The sequence below is a fragment of the Mesoplodon densirostris genome, chromosome 20 (assembly GCF_025265405.1).
Source record: "Mesoplodon densirostris isolate mMesDen1 chromosome 20, mMesDen1 primary haplotype, whole genome shotgun sequence".
Taxonomy (NCBI): domain Eukaryota; kingdom Metazoa; phylum Chordata; class Mammalia; order Artiodactyla; family Ziphiidae; genus Mesoplodon; species Mesoplodon densirostris.
The window spans coordinates 18,790,890-18,816,794 of NC_082680.1; the positions used below are offsets into that span (position 1 = coordinate 18,790,890).

The following is a 25,905-nucleotide window of genomic DNA, read 5'->3' on the forward strand; positions in this document are numbered from 1 at the left end:
GAAAGAGAAAAACAAATACAATATGCTAACACATATATATATGGAATCTAAAAGAAATGGTAACTGATGAACCTAGTGGCAGGGCAGGAATAAAGACGCAGATGTAAAGAAAAGACTTGAGGACACAGAGGGGGAAGGGGAGGGATGAAGTGAGAGAGTGGCATGGACATACATACACTACCAAAGGTAAAATAGATAGGTAGTGGGAAGCAGCTGCATAGCACAGGGAGAGCAGCTCGGTGTTTTGTGACCACCTAGATGGGTGGGATGGGGGTGGGGGTAGGATAGAAAGGGTAGGAGGGAGGCTCAAGAGGGAGGGGATACAGGGACATATGTATACTTATAGCTGATTCTCTTTGCTGTATAGCAGAAACTAACACAACACTGTAAAGCAATTATACTCCAATAAAGATATTAAAAAGAAAACGGTGGAGTCTAAAGCACGTCTACTTGGATATATTTACTAAACAAATAGTTACGTCTCCTGAATGACTAAAGAAAGTAGTCAACCAGAGTGCTTTACCAGAAAACCATGAGGTTAAAGCCTGGAACGGAATATAAGAAAAAAATAAAGGATAAGGTAATCTCCGTTTACTGAAAACTGGGGAAAAAATATAAAAGTATATGACAGGGCTTCCCTGGTGGCTCAGTGGTTGAGAGTCCACCTGCCGATGCAGGGGACATGGGTTCGTGCCCCAGTCTGGGAGTATCCCACATGCCGCAGAGCGGCTGGGCCCGTGAACCATGGCCGCTGGGCCTGCACGTCTGGAGCCTGTGCTCCGCAGCAGGAAAGGCCACGACAGTGAGAGGCCCGCGTACCAGGAAAAAAAAAAAAAAAAAAATATATATATATATATATATATATATATATATGACAAAAGTTTACCCAAATTCAGAAATTGGAATTTATTCATATATTTTAAAATCTGTATCATCTTCTTAATGAAAGATGAAATTATACATGGCTTTCATATTTACCAAAGTGTCTTTTATTAAAAATGACATAAATCTAATTCAATCCAGCTTGGACAAAAAGGGACTGTATAAGTACATATAACAAGGAAGGATGGAGATAAATCTGGTTTCAGGAATGACTACATCCAAGAACTTGACTGTGTTGTCGGTACTCCCTCCAGCCACAGGAGGGCAACAATTTTTATATGGTATGTTTATTTCTGTATTGGTGGCATCTAGAACAAAGACCAGCACTGAGTTAGCATTCAAATATTTAGTGAATCTGTGAAAATCTCTTTGTTTATCTGCTTAGCTTCTGTATATCAGCGTTTTTCATGCCAGAAGTGATAGGCAACCTAAAATCCCATCCTTTCAATTTCATACACAATCAGCAAGGCAAGCTACCAGTGCCATTTAGAAAATCTCAGTAAATGACTCTAGGTCACTCGCCCAAGCCTGTGGCAAATACAAGTGGGATGAGTGGTATGACCATCATGTCCTGGTAATATACTCACCCCTGTGGCCCTTAAAGAAGGGATTGTTAAGATGAAAACAAAGAGGAGGGAAAGGAGTGACAGCCTACAGAGGACAAAAATAATAGGCACCGCACCTTCTTTACGATGTCCTTTCTTCCCAGCAACACAAAGACAAACAAGCCCTTCATCTCAGCAATTTCACAGCAGTTTTCTGTTCTATGTATGCCAAAGGAGCTCCTCCTTACCTAAGTATTCAATATGTGCACACAAAAAATACAAAGTTGCATAGAGAGGCAAAAAAGATCTACGGTATATTCACTAATGAACCATCCGTTTACAAAAGTAATGCCTATGCAGACATCCATCCTCATTTCAACCGAGCACCTATCCCAACACACCACGTCACACTATTTTTTGGTCATTATTACAATTGACTGCAATCTTATAAATGTCAAAAGATTTCATCAAGTTGATTTTTAAAACTGATGCAGCAGGAGTACTCAAATTATATGCAAAACCACTGACAAATGAGTATCTGTCAGAATTATAATGAGCAACATATAAAAAGAGAAAACCAACTAGGAGGATGACATTAGGTACTTCAAAAGAGAATGATATGAATATCAAAGAACTGAGAGGCACCCCTGAGAAAAGTGGGAAACCTGAAAATATTCTTATGAAAATGACTTCCAGAATCATACTCCAAAAGTCAAGCAAGCATTAACTGAAGATGTCTGACTATGCTATCATATAATTTTATTGAGAAATCTCACACCAAAAAATATGAGCACTTGTTCATTCCTTGTTCATTCTAATAAATCATGACTACTTTCAATTAAAAGCTAAATTTTAAGCATATGATCAATTGAATAAATTTTTATAATTTTAGATAATTTCACTTCTTTAAAATACTGTTCATCATTTTAACTAGATTAATAAGCTGGCCTCTTTTCAATTACTATTTAATTTCAAATAAGCAGACCTTGTGTACCTAATGCTTGCTACTACTTAGAGTGTTAAACAAATACTTAAGTAAGCACCTGATCTGAGCAAGATACTGGACTAAGTTCTATGGGAGATTTGAATGTGAATAATATAAAGGACAGTATGCTAATATTTGAGAAGAATTTTAAAATGTGCTGTGATAGCACTAGGAGAGTGATCAGTGGTGGCTAATTAAAGAAACAATAAGTTAGGAAATATTCTTTTTAATTGAAAAAATATTAAATTTAGTGCTCTTTTGAAAATAAAGCTTCCCCTACTGCCCTGAAGTACTCTTCAATTCTTTCATTAACAGGAATGATAAGATGTGAAAGCTGAAAGGCATATCTGATCTAGCTCAACTCTATTTTTTTTAACTAACAAAAGTGCTGTGACCCAGAAAGTCCAAGTGGCTTAACCAAAAGGACAGGGTCAAGAGTTAAAAGAACTATGACTAGGGACTTCCGTGGTGGCACAGTGGTTAAGAATCCGCCTGCCAATGCAGGGGACACGGGTTTGATTCCTGGTCCTGGAAGATCCCACATGCCGTGGAGCAACTAAGTTCATGCACCATGACTACTGAGCCTGCGCTCTAGAGCCTGTGACCCACAACTACTGAGCCCTCGTGCCACGACTACTGAGCCTGCACTCTAGAGCCCGTGTGCCACAACTACTGAAGCCCACGCGTCTAGAGCCCGTGCTCCGCAGCAAGAGAAGCCACCACAATGAGAAGCCTGCGCACCACAACAAAGAGAAGCCCCCACTTGCTACAACTAGAGAAAGCCCGTGTACAGCAACGAAGACCCAACGCAGCCATAAATAAATAAATAAATAAATAAATCTATTAAAAAAAGGGAAAAAAAAGAAGCTTAGAATGCCACTGAGAAGTGCAGGAGAAACTGAGGTAAGAAAAGCAGCTACCAACAATCTCAGAGCATGGGATTCTCAAGAGCTCACCTGGAGCTCTTAGATTTATTTCTTGAAGGCTTCCACCAAGTTTCTTGGTCTATAACAGCTAAGTGAGTAGTTGCAATGGGCTAAGCAGTGTGCTCCCCTCCAATCCCTGCAAGATGTTCACATCCTAATTCCCAGAAACTCAGAGCATGTGACCTTACATGGTAAAAGGAACTGTGCAGATGTGATTAAGTAAAGAATCTTGAGATGAACAACAAGGTCCCACGGTATAGCACAGGGAACTATATTCAATATCCTGAGATAAATCATAATGGAAAAGACTATAAAAAAGAATATATATACATATATATTCAATATGTATAAGTGAATCACTTTGCTCTACAGCAGAAATTAACACATTGCAAATCAACTATTCTTCAAATAAAAAAAGAATCTTGAAATGGGGAGATTATCCTACATTAGCCGAGTGGGCCCATTATAATCATTAGGGTTATAAAAGAGGGAGGCAAGAGGATCAGTCAATATAAGATGTAAGGATACATGCAAGAGGTTGGAGTGATACAAGTAAGAATCATAAAGAATTCAAGCAGCCTTTATAAGCTGAAAAACACAAGGAAATCGATTCTCCCCTCAGAGTTTCCAGAAGGAACACAATTCTTATTACCACACCTTGACTTTAGCCCAGTGAGACTGATTTCAGACTTCCAATCTCCAGAACTATAAGATAATATATCTGTATTGTTGTAAGCCAGTAAGTTTGTGATAATTTGTTACAGTAACAATAGGAAATGAACACACTGGTGTCCAGGACACTCCTGGATGATGCTGCAAACATCTGCCCATGAATCTGCCTCAACTACTTCTAAAGAACAGTGGCCTCTCTCCCTTTTTACCTTTCAAATCGCAGAGGCAAACTAACACAGACCCTCAGAGGGAAGCCTGTGATACAATCCTGATGACTCTTCCAAACAGGATAGTGGACGATCAGCACAAGCCAAGGGGCAATCTTTAAGGCCAGGCTAGAGATGACAGACATCACTTCCATTCACATTCCATTCACCATGACTTCATCACATGGCCCTAAATAAATGCAGAGGAGGCTGGGAAATGTAGTCTAGCTTGTGTCTATGAAGAAGAAAAAACTGATATGGTAAACAGCTCTGGCAAAACAAACAATTTAGAAAAAATGTAATAAAATCTGATAAAAATATGAAAGCCACAGCAGGAAAGCAAGATGAGAAGCAGCTCTCTAAAAGCTGTTGACAACTATGCTTAGGTATATGCACAAACACAAGTCACTATTAAAAAGATATATGTATCTCTCAAAACAGTATAGGATAATACCATATAAACTGTCAATTTTATTAAGGCATTATCTTGATATTCTACACTATTCTGACTTAGTAATAATAAAGTAGACAATAGATTCCATAGTATTATTTTTTTATAACACCAGTCTGTTAGCAGCTGAATGAAGGTAAGGTGCTAGTATGAATATTTCAAATGAGACAAGAAATCACTTTTATTTTATGTTTTAGCAGATAGTTAAATCGAAACAACATGACTATCCCAATTTAGGTATCTTCCCAATATTCTCTATAATATTAATAAGTGCAATTTGTAAATGCAGGGTCCCTTGCTATGAGGCTAACAAAGATATATAAAGTAACAGCCATAAAAGTGGAAAAAACATCTGAACTTAATAATTTTTCTATTTTGAAACCTTGAGTAAATACCTGAGAGAGGAACAGTGATTTATCCTATAAGTGAGTGGGAGGGAAACATTTATTTATCCTATAAGTGAGTGGGAGGGAAGCATTTCTATAAAGCAGTTAATGGAAGAAAATTTATTTTAAAAATATATTCCACTAAACAATTAAGTTTTAGGTAGATTGAAATTTTCTTTTTAATTTTTAATTGTAAGTTTCCCATGTGAAAAAGAAAATAAAATGTCTGTTACTCTTTGAACTTATTTATCAGTTTAACTGGTATCCTGAGGCTGCAAGATGAGCGAGCTGTTTAAAGTAATTCTCATCATTTCCAACTACTTATTTTTGTGAATAACCATTTTCTCCTTACTATGCAATTTCAGAACTATGAGCTTTAAAAATCACTGAGGATGGTTTCACTCCATCCTCAGAGGTTCAGCTTGTTCTTATTCGTCCCACTGTGCAGCATCCTCCCTTCCCAATTGCTCTTGGACCACAGACTCCAGCAGCAAACATGCAGACAATATCCTTACTTCACCAGCCTCCACCATTACATCAAGTCGGATTCCTGTAACAAATCCAGGTATGGATACATGCACATACATACATGCATGCTCATCTTCTTGAGCTCCTGTTTTTCTGATTGAACTCTGATACTTCCATTTTATTATCACTTCAATTTTATCATTCAACTTTATAGCCTTACCAGAGTCTTATATTAAATAATGTTGTCCTATACACTGACTATCATAACTGTTTATATTGATTTTATAAGCCACCACTTAAAAATACAGAAAAATCTAAAAGTGCAAGCTCACCTACTTTACTAGGTAGAATTCTAAAAATATCCCCAGAGACCCATAACCCTCATATAATTCCCTCCTCATGAGAATGGACAAGACTTGTGAACGTGATGGAACAGCACTTCTATAAGTATGTCACCTTATACGGCAAAGATGTGCAAATGTAGTCAGTTAACTTTTAGTTACTCACAAGGGAGATTATACTGAGTGGGCCCAACCAAATTAGATGAGCATTTCCAAAGTAAGTGAAGAGTCAGAGACACGAGCCTACTGGCCTGGAAGAAAGCAAACAGCCATGTTTTAAACTGACCATGGAGAGAGCCACACGGCTAGGACCTGAGAGTGGCCTTAAAGAGCCAAGAGAACACAACCGGCAAGAAAATATGCAACTGGGTCCTTAAAACTGCCAGGAACTGAATTCTGCCAACAACCTGAGTGAGCTAAAAAGAGGATCTAGAGCTCCAGATGAGAATGCAGCCCAGCCACACCTGAACTTCAGCCACACCTGTGAGCCCCTAACAGAGAACCCAGACTTCTGACCTGTAGAAACTATGAGATTAAAAAAAATGAGTGTTACTTTTAGTCACTAAATTTGCAATAATTTACTATACATTAATAGAAAACTAATACATTCACAAACCACCTTTGTATTTATAATAACAGTGCCTCTGTGTTTTCTGAGTAAAATTACCTATTCTAGCTATTTAAAATGGGTAATTCTAGGCAAATTACCTAATACCTCTTCTAGCTATTTAAGACTGTATTCACTGTTCTAGACCTCCCCGCCCTACCAGCTTATTCCTCCTTCTTAGTTTACCTTCCATTTCACAGAGAAAACATCAATCCCTGCCAACAAAAGAACAAATGTGCCTGCAACTGCACCCGCTTCTTTTATCCATTTCTCCCACTGAAAGGTAAGAGAGGTCAATACTCCTTGGAACAATCCAAAGAGCTTAAATTACAGAGCGCCAACAGCTCCAGATCTCAGTATTTAAAAAAATAAAGGCGGATTTCTCCACCTTATGGGTTGGCAGGGAGACTCTGCGCATCCTGTTCACTCGAGGACCCAGGCTGGTACAGCACCCAGCGCGTCAAACATTCCCAGTCACTGTGCCAGAGGGAAAAAGACAACGGCGAGGCATGTAATGACCCTCGGAGCTTCTGCCTAGAACTGACATGTGACACATCTGCTCACCACTCACAGGCCAAAGTCAGTCTTGGGGCCATAAGTTCACAAGAGTGGGAAAGTGCAATCCCATCACAGGCATGGAAGAAAACCCAAAACTACCTGTGAACAGCGCTGAGAACTACCACCACATTCCTGTATGAAGCCAATTCCACCTGCTGGTCTCCGCTTCCCACTCCTTGCTCCCATGCTCTCAGCCACCTGGCTCTACTTCAGTTACCTTCCCTCTCCATGTCCACCTCTTCTCCAGCTACCACTCACTTAACTCGCCACCCATTCACAGCAAAAGTACTTCATAAGAAGAGGTGGCTGTGTCCACTTCCTCACGACCCACTCATTCACTAACCCACTCACTCCCTTCTAGTTTCCATCCTAGCACTACAGTTAAACTGCTCTGCCTAAATCCAAAGGACTCTTTACAGTTTTCGTTTAGCCTGTCACCATTCGTCTCTGTTGACCTCTGTCTTGTTGAAACATTCCCCTCCTGTGACATCCACAATCTGCTGGGTTTCTTCCTAGCTCTCCAGCAGCGCAGTCTTGGTCCCTTTTGCAAACTTGCCTTCTGAAGGACAGTGAAATACTGCCATCCCTGAGGGTCTGCATTTGCTCTTCCTTTTCACTCTGTATACTCTGGCGCAGGGATTTTGAACCACCACCAAAAACTCAATTCCCATGGATGCTAATGATGTCCAAATCCATTTCATCTTCAGCCCAGATCATAGGTCCGTATCCAGACATTCCACTGCCTCTCAAACACCTGTTTAGCTTTCACACAGGCATCGCGCACATCCTTAAAAGTGAACGTGTTATCTTCCTTCCAAAATCTCTTCCTTCTCCTGTTTCCCATTTCAGTAAACAACATTTCCCTTTTACCAAGAAATGTAGCCATTATTCTTACCTCCTTTTCCCTCATCCCACACGCAATCAACCACCAAGAACTGCCTCATCTGGCTCCCGGAACTCAAAAATCCAGGGATCGTTCTGCATTCTCACTGCCACAACCTTGGACAAGTCATCGCTGCCTCTCACATCCAGTTCTGCTGGAGCCTCCTGAGCAGAGTGCTGCCCCTCCTCCAACTTCACATCCCGGCCTAAGCTAGTTTCCACAGCAGGCCCAGAGCAACCCTCCTAAATATAAACCTCATCCTCACCTCCAAGATAAAACCCTTCAGTTCCTCCCTCGGACTTCAAGGTCAAGTCTAGACTCTAACATGGCTTGCAAGGTCCTTTGGGATTTGACTCTGGCTTCCATTCCAGCCCCAACCCTGCCACTCCCCCACCCTGTGCATTCTAAGCCGAGCCATGTCGAACTACTTTGAGTTTCCTCAATTTGTTGTGTTTTTTCATACTTCTTGACCTTTACTAGTACTACTTCTTCTTCTTAGAATACTTCTCCCTTCATTAAGCCATTTCCTTTGTGTGTCTTCAGTTTTCAGCTGACCCCAATGTGCTAACATAACACCACGGCACCCAACAGTTCCCAGTTTATGCATTTCTCACACCATACTATAATTGCCTATTTTCCTGTCTGAATCTCCTACAGGACTATGAGCTATACGATACATCAGGACAGTGGCTGTCTTGTTCACCACTTTACCTCCAAAATCCAGTATGGTGTCTGCCATGTAGTATTCATCAACAAATATTTGTTGGAAAAAAGGAATGGTAGATCACATTTTAGAGAAATGTCAGTGACATGGCCCTTTATTCAGTAACGTGCTGTATTTTAGGAAGATGACACTCAAATATACTTATTTTCTACCATTTATGTCAATACTATTATTTCTATTTAAAACAATCAAAATGGACGTAATATGAAAAACATTTACAACGTATTTAAGAAACCAATAAGCAGACAAACAATCATAAAACATAAAAGACTCATCTACTTTGGGCTTCTGTTATGATTATGATGACACAGACAAGTAAGACTAGGAACTTCCCACACTAAAGAAGTTTAGATTTTAGTAACAAATCAGGAAAATAATACAGAAAGGTCCCTGGGATCATCTACTTACCATGACATGATGGAATCCTGTGAAAATACATAAACCAAAGGACTGCAATCTGTGTAGAAAATGCCATAGGGCTAACCTAACCTAATTTTACAAAAGTAGCTTTACAAAGAAAAGGGATACGAAGAAAAGGAAAACAACACCTTATTTCCCTCACCAATTCCTTTTTTAGATAATGAAATAGGTTCCTTTATTCTGCTAATATGTATCTTGGACATTAGAGGCCAGTGCTAATGATTGTACTCAGACAAATTACTACTTTTATACGTTTTCTTATCTATATGAATTACTGCAGATAAAGCACCTATGCTGTATTTTCAATACTACAGCAATGTACAAAAATAGCTTATTGTTTTAATTTGTGGCTTTGTAGATTACATATTTGAAACAGGCAAATATAAGGCAAGCATAAATCTAATTGCTATCTGATAGGCAAATAAAAAGAACTGAAATAGCTCTGCCACAATTAGTTTTAGTTATCCTCTGTGGATCATATAACTCAAATTGTTGAAAACGAGTATTAGTTAAGCTCCTTTACGATAAAGACATTGTAATCAAATAAGAGCAGAACTATTACTAAGATTCAGCCTCTAAGACATAAAATTACCTTTGATATATAGAGAAACTACCATAAATCATTCTACTACCATATTTCATATAATCATACCATCTAGAAAGGATCTAAGCAAACATTTAATCCAATAGTTTTTAACTTTTTAAAAATCTAATATACGTTACAGATGCTCATACCAGAAAAATCCATTTATGCCATAAATGAAAAACGTTTATAATTTCAGACAGCCAATGGGAAACTTTCCCTATTTTCCCCAGATTCAGACATCATGATCTTGTTCAATGGTCTCATTTTACAGTTGAACGAACTGATGCTTCAAAAGGTTAAGCGCCTTGCCCAAGAGCCCAGAGTTTATATCAAAGAAACTGGAACCCACGTATCATTTTTCAGAACTAACTTTCATAAAACCCTTAACATTTTGTAAAGTTCGCATTTTATTTCATTTCATCTTCAAAACAACCCCATGCGAGGAATTATCTCTAGTTTATAAAGAAGGAAATTGCGGTCCAAACAGATAATTTGTAAAGATAAACAATGGGGCTAGAATTCACATTACCTGCTTTTCTCATTCTAATTCCATTCTGTAAGACTACCAAACAGTAAAATAAGAAAAAAGACAATGAGAAAGCAAATGACCAAATCAAATTATACAGAGTGTCACAGGCTTCATTAAACGCCAAAGAAGAGTGACAACTGAAATCAACAGCAAAGGGCTTCCCTGGTGGCGCAGTGGTTAAGAATCTGCCTGCCAGTGCAGGGGACAAGGGTTCAAGCCCTGGTCTTGGAAGATCCCACATGCCGCGGGGCAACTAAGCCCACGCACCACAGCTACAGAGTCTGTGCTCTAGAGCCTGCGTGCCTACAGCCTGTGCTCTGCAACAAGAGAAGCCACTGCAATGAGAAGCCCACGCACCACAAAGAAGATCCAGTGTAGCCAAAAATAAATAAATAAAACAAATAAATTTAAAAATAAAATAAAATCAATAGCAAAAGAATAGTAGAGGTGATAATGGTGTTCTAATAATCTATGCTATCCATCATTCTGGTATAAAGCCATGTAAGGGTCACAAAAGTCACAAAAGTCACAAAAGTCAAGGGTGGTGAGCTTTTGAAAAAAAGGAAATAGGAGTGATGTGAGCAACATGTCAGCATAAGTCAACCCTTTCCTCCCCTCCCCTCAACAACAAAAATTCAGCATCCATCCAAAAGCAAAAGTACCTCTGTAGGAGTTGTGGGATCCAGAAACCCAAACTGAGCTGACTGGTGAAGTACTACTATATCTGTCAAAGCAAACGTGCAAAGTCTGGAAAAGGAGACCACTTACTCAAACGTGCAGATACCAATGTAGGGAATCAAGGATCACAAAAAATCAGGTAAATATGACACCACCAAAGGAAACTAATAAAGCTCTAATAATGGATACTAAAATAATGCAGATCTATGAACTGTCAGACAAACCTCTTAAAGAAGTTTAGTGACCTACAAGAACATGCAGACAGACAACTAAATGAAATTAGGAACGCAATGCATCAACAAAACAAGAAGTCGAATCAACAGAAATTTAAAAAAAAACCCCAAAGAGAAATCTTAAAGTACAAAAATACAATAACTGATCAGAAGAATTCAACAGAGAGTTTCAAAACCAGACTCAACAATGGAAAAGAAAGAATCAGTGACCGGGAAGATAGGAAAATTGAAATTACCCAATCAGAAAAACAAAAAGAAAAAAGAATGAAAAAGAGTGAAGAAAGCCTATAGGAATTATGGGACACAATGAAAGGAACACTGTTTGCATTATGGGAATTCCAGAAGGAGAAGAGAAAGAAAAAGAGATAGAAAGTATATTTAATGCAATAATAGCTGAAAACTTCACAAACCTGGGGAGAGAAATAGACCTCTAGTTCCAAGAGGTCCAAAGGACTGCAAATAGGTTAAACTCAAACAGGGCTACACTGAGCACCTGTCAAATGCTGTAAGAAGTCAAATAGGAAAAGTAACCATGATCAAATGGTTACTGCCAAATCTTTAATCATCTGAAGAAAGGAACAATGATATTTTCTCAAGAGCCAATTTAGTAGCAGAATCTGTCACATAGGAAAATTAAGTATTCATGAAAAATTATGCATATCAACTGCCTTTAAAAGTTTCTTTTGTAATGCCAAATCAACTTATGCTACTCATGAAAATTCACTTTGGAAACATAAAACAAACCACAGAACGTCCTGCAGTCATTCACCAATATCAGCACCAAAGCTAACGTTCATTAAGCACTTACTATGTTCCAGGCACTATGCTAAGTATACTTTAGAGGATTATCTCATGTAAGGCTCACAACTCTATAGTAGAGACTAACAAACTATCTCCACTTAACAGATAAGGAAACTGAAGCTCAGAGAGATTAAGTATCTCGACCAAAGTAACTTTACTAAGCATTTACCAAGTACAAGGCACTATGCTTGAATATGGAAATACAGATACAAAAATAAACCCACAACCCTTCTCCTCAAAGGGCCTGTAGAACAACAATAATGACAGACAATAGGCAATAATTCACTTAAGTGCCATAAAGAATAAGCACAGACATCTATCTATCTGAGCACAGGGTAGGAATTCCTGATCCAAAACAGGGAAGAAGGGGTACCCTGCTTAAGTTAACACTGGAAGGAAGCATCTAACAGTGGTGAGATAGAAAACAGCAGAGTCAGACAAGGGCTCACTCAGGAAAAGCACTCAAGAGCAGGCAAAGAACACTGGAAGGAAGCACGTAACAGTGGTGAGATAGAAACCAGCAGAGTCAGACAAGGGCTCACTCAGGAAAAGCACTCAAGAGCAGGCAAAGAACACTGGAAGGAAGCACATAACAGTGGTGAGATAGAAACCAGCAGAGTCAGACAAGGGCTCACTCAGGAAAAGCACTCAAGAGCCTGCAAAGAACACTGGAAGGAAGCACGTAACAGTGGTGAGATAGAAACCAGCAGAGTCAGACAAGGGCTCACTCAGGAAAAGCACTCAAGAGCCTGCAAAGAACACTGGAAGGAAGCACGTAACAGTGGTGAAATAGAAAACAGCAGAGTCAGACAAGGGCTCACTCAGGAAAAGCACTCAAGAGCAGGCAAAGAACACTGGAAGGAAGCATGTAACAGTGGTGAGATAGAAAACAGCAGAGTCAGACAAGGGCTCACTCAGGAAAAGCACTCAAGAGCAGGCAAAGAACACTGGAAGGAAGCACGTAACAGTGGTGAGATAGAAACCAGCAGAGTCAGACAAGGGCTCACTCAGGAAAAGCACTCAAGAGCAGGCAAAGAACACTGGAAGGAAGCACGTAACAGTGGTGAGATAGAAACCAGCAGAGTCAGACAAGGGCTCACTCAGGAAAAGCACTCAAGAGCCTGCAAAGAACACTGGAAGGAAGCACGTAACAGTGGTGAAATAGAAAACAGCAGAGTCAGACAAGGGCTCACTCAGGAAAAGCACTCAAGAGCAGGCAAAGAACACTGGAAGGAAGCATGTAACAGTGGTGAGATAGAAAACAGCAGAGTCAGACAAGAGCTCACTCAGGAAAAGCACGCAAGAGCAGGCAAAGAACACTAGAAGGAAGCATGTAACAGTGGTGAGATAGAAAACAGCAGAGTCAGACAAGGGCTCACTCAGGAAAGGCACTCAAGAGCAGCCAAAGAACACTGGAAGGAAGCATGTAACAGTGGTGAGATAGAAAACAGGAGAGTCAGACAAGGGCTCACTCAGGAAAAGCACTCAAGAGCCTGCAAAGAACACTGTATTGCATCCTAGAGCCACGTAAAGAGTACCCCCAAGACAGCACTGGCTAGGAAGTCCCAGGGGACGTCTTCAGCTGGGGTGAAGGAAGGGGTGTTGAAGAAGGTCACGACTGAGTAAACGTTTGAAACTAAGTGAATGTGCCCGGATTTCTGGCTCTGGCAAAGAGATGTACGACAAGGCTTTCCTTAGCATTAGGGACTGTAGGAGGCGCTATTTGGGGAAGACAGATGGAACGGGAACTTACATACTTTCGTCATCCATGTAGGTTACTGAGTTCTGACTCTTGTGACTTAGGCTTCCCTTAGACTAATTTCATTTATTTAAACAGCTTCATGAAGAAACAGATGGCCTAATTTTATAAATTATGTTCTCAAAGGGGTCAAGTCTAAGCAGTATTACTAGGTTTGTTTTAGAGCTGCCAAACCGGTAGTCATTTTGAAGTTTACAAAACAAGTACCCATGAAGAAGTTCAGAAAAGATCAGCCATGAAAACACAGAGGAAATGATAGTATACTTAAAGTCATGAAGAGGGGAGGGGCAGAGACAAGACAGCATAACTGAGCACGGGGATGCAGAAATAGCAACTCTGGAGGCAGGAAAACTCCCTCCTAGTCCCAGCTTTGTTATTTAGCCTGAAATCTGACTTTCCTGCTCTATCATTCTATAACGCAGTGTTTAAACACCACACACACACACACACACACACACACACACACACACACACACACACACACACACACACACACACACACACACCAGTTACTGTTCGCTTTATGATTTGGAATAGGCTCCAACATCAAAGCCTGTGACTCAGGCTGCTCTCCGTAGGAAGCTATGCTGAATGAGTGCCATGACGATGGTGTTACACCTTGACTCAGCGGCTCTTTCTCCCCATAAAGGCTCCAAGAGGAAAAATGCACAGGAAACAAGAGCAAGACACAGCAAAGCCACTCCACTTTCACAAGTATGAGAAAAATCTTTTATTCCCTTTGAAAGCTTCCACTCTAAAAAAACATGAACCAACCAAGCATTGCATAAAGCCTGATCTTTGAGGAAGGTCCCAGTTTTTCTTTTGCTTAATCTTAACTCAGATGTTAACTAAAAGAACATTATTAAAACATGATCATTTTAAAAATAAAATTAAGTATCTTCCTGAATTTTATTTCGCATGTCTTTAAAATGAAACTACGTGTCAATCTATTGCATACACAAAAGCAAAAGGAATAAGTATTTCTTAAAAACATTCAAATAGAAAACAGCATACAGCAAATATATCTTGGGCATACTTACTCTCTTCCACTCTGTTATTGGGCTCATAGTTTTTAAAGCACATAATAAATTTATGCCCAATTTCTTTCCTACAACGTTTTGGACATAACTTTTGAGTAGAGAATTTCAATTCATACAATAAAAACAAAGTTGTTTTAATAAGAGGAACATGAAAATTCACTTCAATGACAGCGAAACATACACCAACTTCTTCTAATACTGACAACTGATATTCAAAGACTGGGGACAGCTATACATACTTAAATGGTCCTCCACTAATATTTAATAACTAATTCACAAAGAGGGTCCGGTTACTAAGACATAACGTAGAAAGAGTTCTTTGGGGTAAGGCTGTAAACTTACAAGTTGTACAGTCATGGGTAAAACCCTTAATCCAAGAGAACCTTCCTCAGTAGAATGCTTTCAAATACAAAAAATCAGAAATTCAATTTGAAGTGTCTTAAACAATAAGAAAGCTTATTAACTCATATAACAAGGAGTCCAGAGGTGAAGCATTTACAAGGCTAGTTAAGTCATGCCATCAAGTACCCATGTTCTTCCCAATTTTCTACTCTGCCAGCATAAACTTACTGGTTTTGCCCTCAGGCTTGTACTTTTTGTGATTACAAGATGGGTTCAACAATGCATCACATTCTCATACACATATCCAAAGACAGGAAGAAAGAATTACCCCACTTTGGGTCCTTTATGAAGAAGGAGGAAACTTCCAAAAGCCCCACATAATTGTATCATGTGCTCACTCCTAAACCAATAATTTGCAGGGTACTGGATAATCATGATAATCTTTGACTAATAAAAATGATTGCTTGGGGCTTGGGATAGTCCCAATTCCTCCTCCTACTTAAATAAAACCAAGGTATACTGTTAACAAAGACAAAGGTAAGGCAAACAAAACTCTGTCATAATCACCAAGATACTGTGATGATTATAAACAATTTAGGTGAAATACCTGGCATTCTATCTTCTATCGACTCTCCTGTTATGTTTTTTTTCATTTCCTGAAATAAGCCTTATTTCCAACTCCCAAGTTTGTTAAATTCACTAAATTACAGGACGGTATCTCATTAAATTTAATATTTAATATGAATAGTAAGCAGATCTTACAATTTGTAATCAATCTTGTACCTTAAGTTTTACCACAAAAATCATATGAACTAACTTTCCAATGGTTTGCTTTGTTTCTAAGCAGAGAAGACACTGAACCACAATATTTCTCCAAAAGTTGAGTCAAATCATATTGACAGCAATATTAAGCCAGCTCTAAAAATACACATCTAAAATAAACAGTTCCATTTAATAAAATCAGTACCACGATTTATCTAACCTATACTCAAGTGCCCCTTTTCATTAGAGATGGTTGAGTTCTCATAGTAACATACAGGGGAAGGAAATTTTCCTTCTCACTTCCAAACGTCAAACTAGTTAGGTATCTTCATATGAGCAACCAAAAATGTAATAACAATAAATGTTAGTAAAGGCTTCCTTTTATTCTTAACTTTTTTCAATTCATTAATGGCTTCAGGATGCTACACTTCTAAGTTAGGACTTTTATCACAGATTGTGAAACACTCTGTAACATAAGTTCACTGTTGACACTGACCTTTTTCCTTCTGACATTAAACAGACAATCAGGCAAGCAGGTAGAGAGATAAGACAGATATCAATTACTATGAAAAAAAATACTGTCTATTTTTCTGAATAATATATTTGAAACTTTACTATTCAAACTAAATATTTGTTTTACATATCTATGTATAATAGAGGAATCATATTTTTGCAAGATGCTCTCCTTAAATCTATGTACGACTCTGCAAGAAATTATGTGAAGTCAGCCTCTCTGTGTACACGTGCAAAACAGAAGAGCTACAAAGATATAGTATTATATATGGCAAGTGATTACTTAAAAAAAAATAAGGTTAAAATTTGTTCCCCATAAAACAGTACTGTTGACAGCAATGAGAAAACAGATGGGTCAGATGGGCAAAGGAAAGGATTGAGAGTTCCCTTTTAGGTATGCTCAACTTTTTTTCTTTTTTGAATTTTATTTTATTTATTTTTTTATACAGCAGGTTCTTATGCGCAATTTGAGAAGCTGCAGAAATCTTGCCAACAGATAGAATAAAAACTGGATAGAGACTGACGTAAATACTACCTATTTGGTCCACATACATGCATGCACACAGTGTTACATTTGTTCATGATCTAGCAGGAGAAGAGTTACTCCTATACTTAGCCAAAGGTAAATCTTCTATCTTGGTGAAATTAGCATGATGCTCCAGGTGGGGGTCTTATGGAAAGAAGCAATCATTACATGGTCTAATACACCAAACCAACCTGGAGACTACTAAGGTAGTCACAGGCGTACTGATCACACTCACATCCAAACTCACTGACTATTTAAGGCTAAAGAGAATATGCACAAGTAAATGCAGCCCAAAACAGTTAACAAATAGCTGATGAATCTGTGGCTCAAGTTTCATGTTTCTGCCCTTTCCCTTTCTCTGTGTCTTCCACGTAGAACACATATAGAAGGGGCTGAACATGCTGGTGTTTTGTGTATGTAGAGGAAAATATCCTGAAGTGTTCCCTTTTGACCCAGGTTAGATCCCTTGCATAGGCAGACGGTTCATCACAGTTTCTACGTAACTTGCAAGGGCAAGTACTGACTGACTTTGTTCTAGGCTATCTTTTCAAGGATGTTTGTATAGCACACAGCTCTGCTAGACACTGTCCCTTCAAGAACAAAGATCATGGGGCCTCCCTGGTGGCGCAAGTGGTTGAGAGTCCGCCTGCCGATGCAGGGGATACGGGTTCGTGCCCCGGTCTGGGAGGATCCCATATGCCGCGGAGCGGCTGGGCCCGTGAGCCATGGCCGCTGAGCCTGCGCGTCCGGAGCCTGCGCGTCCGGAGCCTGTGCTCCGCAACGGGGGAGGCCACAACAGTGAGAGGCCCGCATACCGCAAAAAAAAAAAAAAAAAAAAAAGAACAAAGATCAGGTTTACTTCCCAATTTAATAAAGATAGTGACTCCCTCTAAGGCTGAAGTCAAATACGTTTACTGCCCATGATGAAAGATTTGGGTTCCATAAGCTCAAGGTCCTCTCCTGCTCTGAAATTCACTACATTTGCAGGTGTCAGCTGGCCTGAATCACGAGCACAAACGCTGATACTCTGGCAATTCTATTACTGTAATAACCTGTCCACCTGTGACCCAGGAATCCCATACCTTCTGCCATTATCCATGAAACTGTGGCAGGCTAAGCCTCAAAGTTATTGACAAGAAGTTTTGGCCATTTTAAGTAAGATCTGTCATTTCCAATTACTCTTCAAGGAGTTACTGTACACAAAATCTAACTTAGCTGACACAACTGCCTGACATCAGCATGACAGGTGTATATGTGTATACATATCAAAGTATAATTATTATGCATTTCTTAAAGTTGTGCTCATATGTTTACAAACTATTTCTTCCACCTAAGTTCTCTGCTTAAAGGTAAAATCAAAATCCATCTCTTACCTCCATCCTCTCCCTATCATTTGCTAAGACACTAAAGTCTCTATTTCACGTCTGTGCCGCTAAAGAGTAACTGGATATATACATCTCAGTGTAAAGTGTGCTTATAGAAGTTATCTCAGAGGCAACTAATAACACGACTTCTCTCTTAAAAAATATTTATGAGCCGCTACCTACATGTTGTAGCCTATTCGCTAATCATTTTCTTTGCAGAAAGTATAAATTATTATATTATAGTTGTCCTTCCATATCCAAGGGGGATTGTTTCCAGGACCCCAGCAGATATCAAAATCTGAAACTGCTCGAGTCCCACATGCTACAAAATGGTGTGGTACAGTCGGCCCTCTCTGTCTGCAGGTACAAGACCCCCGGATTTGAAGGGCTGACGGTAGCTGCTTTTGATGATGGTAAAGTCATTAAGTCCACCAGAAATCATTACAGAATTTGAGCTCTTTTTATACTATTATAAGAGGTCATTAGAGATTAAAACAATTCTAAATGAAGCTGATTAACTGATAAGTGTTAACAATATAAGAAATAGAGAAAGTCAAAATAATGGAAACCCACGATGCATCAGAAATGCAAATGATATACTACTAAAAAGCTAAAGTCTCCCACAAATCCATATCACTTAACATGAGGATTCAAAAATCACTTAACATGACTGTATTCAATGTAATTAAGGAAACTGACCATAAACATCTCCCGTCAATTATCTGTGCCTATTTAACTATTTCTCTTGACTATATTCTTAAATAAAGAATATGACAAAACTATTTTTTGATGAATGAAAATGTCTTCATTTAGAAACAGATATATACCTATATATGTAGACACACATACACAAATCCATGAATACTACCAATTCTTCCATGATGTAAAATCTCCTCTTGGGAAGTTCTCAAGCAATGTTAGAGTTTGGAATTCTTAGTGTTTCATAATAAAATAAGTAATGAACATTTTATTCCATAAACTATATAATTTACAATTATTATAAAGTCAGTTTATTTAGCAAAAAAATTAATTTGAAAAAAAAATTTTATCACATTTTAGAATCTCATTATCATGTCTATCTTTCATTTAAATGAAGAATACATAATAGCAGCTACCAAATTACTGATCATTTGTTATGTTCTAGGCATTGCACTAAACACTTTAAATACAGCCCTTAAATACAGCCTTATTTAATCCCAATGACAACTCTGAGATGTAAGTATTATACCTGTATTTTTACTTTTTTTTTTTTTTTTTTTTTTTTTTTTTTGTGGTACACAGGCCTCTCACTGTTGTGGCCTCTCCCGTTGCAGAGCACAGGCTCCGGACGTGCAGGCTCAGCGGCCATGGCTCACGGGCCCAGCCGCTCCGCGGCATGTGAGATCTTCCCGGACCGGGGCACGAACCCGCATCCCCTGCATCAGCAGACGGACTCTCAACCACTGTGCCACCAGGGAAGCCCTATACCTGTATTTTTAAACAAAAGAACTAAAATTCAGGGAAGTTAAGTGGTTTGATGTCAATTAGATAGGATATGAATTGTAACTGGACCATCAGTTCCATTCAAAAATCTATGGTGGTAACTATTACTGTCATAAATGTTACTTCCTTAAAAGCAACTATCATCCAATTCCTGATTCCAGGTTCAACTTTAGATTTCCGTTTGGGTTCCCCAGAACAAAAGAATACACAATCCATGCCAAGTCAACTATTCCAGTACTTATGTTTGTAATATTTATTGCAGTAAATTAAGTTCCAGCTATTATATTTTCTGGCTCAATGGTGTCAAATCTCATACTGGGCAACAGGTTCTAAACTAAGCGAAAGAAGAAAAAAAAAAGCAGAAGCAGCCGCCACATATGATCAAAACAACTCTGGAATATCCCTAGAAAAGTAACACACTTGTGACCAATATTTCCAAGAAAGAATGTTTTTCTTCCGGTATTAGAAGAGATAATAGTTTTTTGTTTGTTTGTTTGTTTTTTTAAAGAAGATGTTGGGGGTAGGAGTTTATTAATTAATTTATTTATTTTTGCTGTGTTGGGTCTTAGTTTCTGTGCGAGGGCTTTCTCTAGTTGTGGCAAGCGGGGGCCACTCTTCATCACGGTGCGCAGGCCTCTCACTATTGTGGCCTCTCTTGTTGCGGAGCACAGGCTCCAGACGTGCAGGCTCAGTAGTTGTGGCTCACGGGCCTAGTTGCTCCGTGGCATGTAGGATCCTCCCAAAACCCGTGTCCCATGCATTAGCAGGCAGATGCTCAACCACTGCGCCACCAGGGAAGCCCGAGATCATGGTTTTTGAACTGAGTACCAGATACCGAACTAGACTGCATTTCAGAGACATGCATGCTCATTTAGTAAAGTATTAAAACTTCAACTATATGTTATTTTGCTCTTTTCCTTAAATAAAATATGTGTATTCTACAATATCACCAAGTAGTATCATTAGACTCTCCTATTTAACAGAAATAAAAGTTTTGGAAGACATCCTTTTTTACATCCTCAACAATTTTCTCCCTAATTTTGCATTTTTAAAATAACCTTTATAAAAAATATTTAATGGAAATAGATGTTATCACAATTTATAATTACACTAAGTTAACAAATGTCACATGTTAAAGTAGTCTTACAATTGGAGATGCTAAGATGCTTTGAAGATGTACACTTTTTAGACTTCTTTTGGGGGCTTTTTTCTTTTTCCTTCCAACTGAAAGTTACCATGGTTACAATGATCCATCTAGGAGATAAATCATCAGAATTTGCAAGAAGTTGCTCATTGTTTTTTTTTTTTTTTCTTTTTGCGGTATGCGGGCCTCTCACTGTCGTGGCCTCTCCCGTTGCGGAGCACAGGCTCCGGACGCGCAGGCCCAGCGGCCATGGCTCACGGGCCCAGCCGCTCCGCGGCATATGGGATCCTCCCAGATCGGGGCACGAACCCGTATCCCCTGCATCGGCAGGCGGACTCTCAACCACTGCGCCACCAGGGAGGCCCTGCTCATTGTTTTTAATGCCCTCTTCTCTGGTAATCTACACGCAAAAAAAAATACTTTTCAAATCTTCTCCCTTTCTCAAGAAAAACTATGCCCACAGCAAACATCATTCTCAATGGTGAAAAACTGAAAGCATTTCCTCTAAGATGAGAAAGAACACAACGATGTCCACTCTCGCCACTATTATTCAACATAGTTTTGGAAGTCCTAGCCATGGAAATCAGAGAAGAAAAAGAAGTAAAAGGAATATAAATTGTAAAAGAATAAGTAAAATTGTCACTGTTTGCAGATGACATGATACTATACATAGAGAATCCTAAGAATGCCACCAGAAAACTACTGGAGCTAATCAACAAATTTGGTAAAGTTACAGGATACAAAATTAATGCACAGAAATTTCTTGCATTCCTATACACTAACAATGAAAGATCAGAAAGAGAAATTAAGGAAACAATCCCATTCACCACTGCAACAAAAAGAATAAAATACCTAGGAATAAACCTACCTCAGGAGGTAAAAGACCTGTACTCAGAAAACTATAAGACACTGATGAAAGAAATCAAAGATGACACAAACAGATGGAGAGATATACCATGTCCTTGTATTGGAAGAATCAATATTGTGAAAATGACTATACTACCCAAGCAATCTACAGACTCAATGCAATCCCTATCAAATTACCAATGGCATTTTTTACAGAACAAGAACAAAAAAATCTTAAAATCTGTATGGAGACACAAAAGACCCTGAATAGCCAAAGCAATCTTGAGGGGAAAAAACGGAGCTGGAGGAATCAGACTCCCTGACTTCAGACTATACTACAAAGCTAAAGTAATCAAGACAATACGGTACTGACACAAAAACAGAAATATAGATCAATGGAACAGGATAGAAGGCCCAGAGATAAACCCACACACCTATGGTCAACTAATCTATGACAAAAGAGGCAAGGATATACAATGGAGAAAAGACAGTCTCTTCAATAAGTGGTGCTGGGAAAACTGGAGAGCTACATGTAAAAGAATGAAATTAGAACACTCCCTAACACCATACATAAAAATAAACTCAAAATGGATTAAAGACCTAAATATAAGACTGGACACTATAAAACTCTTAGAGGAAAACAGAGGAAGAACACTCTTCAATATAAATCACAGCAAGATCTTTTTTGACCCACCTCCTACAGTAATGGAAATAAAAACAAAAATAAACAAATAGTACCTAATGAAACTTAAAAGCTTTTGCACAGCAAAGGAAACTATAAGCAAGATGAAAAGACAACCCTCAGAACGGGAGAAAATATTTGCAAATGAATCAACGGACAAAGGATTAATCTCCAAAATATATAAACAGATCATGCACCTCAATATTAAAAAAACAACCCAATCCAAAAATGGGCAGAAGACCTAAACAGGTATTTCTCCAAAGAAGACATACAGATGGCCAAGAGGCACATGAAAAGCTGATCAATATCACTAATTATTAGAGAAATGCAAATCAAAACTACAATGAGGTATCACCTCACACTGGTCAGAATGGCCATCATCAGAAAATCTACAAACAACAAATGTTGGAGAGGGTGTGGAGAAAAGGGAACACTCTTGCAGTGCTGGTGGGAATGCAAATCGATACAGCCACTATGGAGAACAGTATGGAGGTTCCTTAAAAAACTACAAATAGAACTACCATATGACCCAGCAATCCCACTACTGGGCATATACCCACAGAAAACCATAATTCAAAAAGACACATGCACCCCAGTGTTCACTGCAGCACTATTTACAAAGCCAGATCATGGAAGCAACCTAAATGTCCATCGACAGACGAATGGATAAAGAAGATGTGGTACATATGTACAATGGAATATTATCCAGCCATAAAAAGGAATGAAATTGGGTCATTTGTAGAGACGTGGATGCACCTAGAGACTGTCATACAGAGTGAAATAAGTCAGAAAGAGAAAAACAAATATCGTATATTAACTCATATATGTGGAACCTAGAAAAATGGTACAGATGAACCGGTTTGCAGGGCAGAAACTGAGACACAGATGTAGAGAACAAACGTATGGACACCAAGGGGGGAAAGCAGAGGGGGGGCTGGGGATGGTGGTGGGATGAACTGGGAGATTGGGATTGACATGTATACACTGATGTGTATAAAATTGATGGCTAATAAGGACCTGCTGTATAAAAATAAAATTAAATTTAAAAAAAATAAATTTCAAATATGTTGGCAAGATTATAAGATAAAAAAAAAATTTTAAGAGAAAAACTATGAAATCTAAGAAATGTATATAAATACCAAATGCTAGGCAAAAAAATCGTTATATTTGTAAATACAGTCTTAATTTAACAGTGGTTCTTCACCAAACCTCTTACTATGACACCACCAAGAATTTCACTAAGGCCTATTTTTATGTTAAAGTAAAAAAAAAAAAAGTTAAAATAAAGAAGTTAAAGGCAAAATACTGAGTTCAGAGTTGTTTCAGGCAAGGAGTAAAGAGAAAGAGAATCAGAGTTACTTGTGTGTGAGGCTGTTTTTTCACTCTTTCCACCCAGCTGTCAAGAAAGTTGCGGTAATATTTGAAACCCGAATTAGAGCCACGTGTATGTAAATAAAACTTCACCAGGAAAAACTACTTGTAATTAATATGGAGAGACACTCTCACTAAAATGACGTACAATTAGAAACCTTACATTTCCAAAATAATATTTTTTTCTAATCCCACTAGATCAACCATCCAAGGTAGAGATGGATAACTGAAATTCACAAATAACTCTACAACTACTTTAAATACGGTCAGTTACTTCAATCCGCGTCCTCATCAGAGTTACTATAGGACTAAGATTGAAATCAGGTGATCTGAATTTCACAAATTTGCGCAACCTAAATGTGGTTATTCGCACAATTATACCTTGATTTAATATAAAGGAAAATATACAGCTTTAAAAATGTATATAAAATACAGAATAACTTTAAACACGGTCTCAGTATGCTCTGTTGCCTCCTGAAACGGATAACGAAGGGAGCAGGGTAATGAACACAAGGGACAACTCGTTCCTATAGGTTTTCCTAAAGGGTCTTTTCACATCCAACACACTCTTTTTTACTGACTCGACGGCCCCGACACTCTGCCTTCAAGTAAGGGTCAAAAACCCTCCATGTCTTAAAGGTGTGAGGTGCTTGGCGCACAAAAGACGATGCTTCGTTGTTTTTTGAGAAAGCACTGGGCAACCCCACTTTTGAAACTGTGGAGCCCAAAGGACTTGCGCAAAGGCCTCCCAACCGCTCCCCAAAACAGCCATCGCCCACACCCGGCGGCCCGGCTGCCTGGCTGCCTAGCAACGCGGGAAGGCTGCCTAGGAACGCGGCCCGCCGGCCCAGACCCGTCCTGGCCCTCCCAGGAATGCCCAGAGGATTCATTCTACCTCCTTTTTCTTCTGTCCTCCACCGAGCTGGATGCAGAGAAGCAGCAGGAGGAGGAGAAAGGGAAAGCTCCCGGTGGGCAGATACCGCGGTCGCCGCCCCGCCTGCCTCCGGCGTGAAGGAGCGCCCCTGGCACCCATCGCCGCAGGGACGTGTCTCCTCCACGCTCGGTAACCGTGTGCGCCCAGCTCCTACCGGCGCCCTACACCTGCCAGGCCAGCCGCCGGGAGCCCCCTGACCGTCCCCCCGTGGATGCCTGCGGCCTTGCCAGGGAGCCGGGAAGCACCGGAGGACGCCGAGGAGGAAACTGACGGAGCATCCGGTTCACTGGAAGAGGAGACCTGGAAAGGCCCAGGATGGGGCAGGAAGTGGGCGTGGCGAGGGAGCGGAGCTTCCGTGCACGCCGCGCTGCGCTCTCGGCGGGACTCCATCCCGAGACCCCGGCAGCGGAGGGCACGGTTTTCCACCTTGCTGATCTGAACCGTAGGCTGTCCTGCCACTGAAACCAACACCGGGTCTCGGGAATATGCGAGAGTCCTGTTTATCCAACACTTTACCTGGAACCAGAGACAGACATAATTGCCTTCTTCGATGATGGAGAAGAGCTTTGAGGAATTAGTAAGGATCTGGCCCTTCTAGCTAATGGCAATCTCTGATCCCATTGGGACATTTTTACTCAACAGTAGTTCAAAGAACTGAGTGATATTGTGATGATAGACATCTTCTACTCCTGTCTACTTATTGTGAACAGAGTTTCTTAGCACTTAGCATAAACAAAAATCTAAAATAAGAAAGTGATGCCGAATATTCTCATTCTAGAAATAATTTTTATCCACAGATGCATAAACTAATTTTTAAAAACTTTAATTATTTCTACAAGTAATGTTTTCCCAATACAGTTTTGCTTTTCCTGTTTATTACTATTTTCTCAATTTCATAACATGTTGTTTTGATCAATTGGGTAGTACTAATAACTAATGATAACTCAGTGCAAAACATAAATTTTAATATAGCCTCATGGTCACAGAAGTTTGTTTATATCAAATTTCAATTTATACAACTCTGTCTGCATAGAAGAATGACTCTGAAGCATAAAAAAAATCAATAAAAGACTTTCAAGCATAAAAATATATATATTAGGATAAAATTCTATCAGATTATACTGCCTGTGGGAGAGTAAATTGGTTTAACCACCTTGAAAAACTGTTTGGCAGTACGTGCTAAAGCTAAATACACCTACCCAAGACCCAGAAGTTCCACATAAACATATAGTCAGCACGTGATATGTACCAATTTGTAT

At 39.3% G+C, this 25,905-nt stretch overlaps 1 protein-coding gene across 5 annotated transcripts in view; it reads right to left on the bottom strand.

The window, feature by feature from the left end:
* TUSC3 (tumor suppressor candidate 3) overlaps positions 1-24,955 on the bottom strand; it is a 183,452-nt gene extending 158,497 nt beyond the window's left edge. For all 5 annotated transcript variants that reach the window (XM_060085678.1, XM_060085676.1, XM_060085681.1 and 2 more), the window contains exon 1: positions 24,608-24,955. In XM_060085678.1, coding sequence (XP_059941661.1) covers positions 24,608-24,745 — 138 coding nt within the window. In that variant the 5' untranslated portion in view covers positions 24,746-24,955. The remainder of the gene's footprint in view (positions 1-24,607) is intronic.
* Between the last annotated feature and the right edge of the window lie 950 nt (positions 24,956-25,905).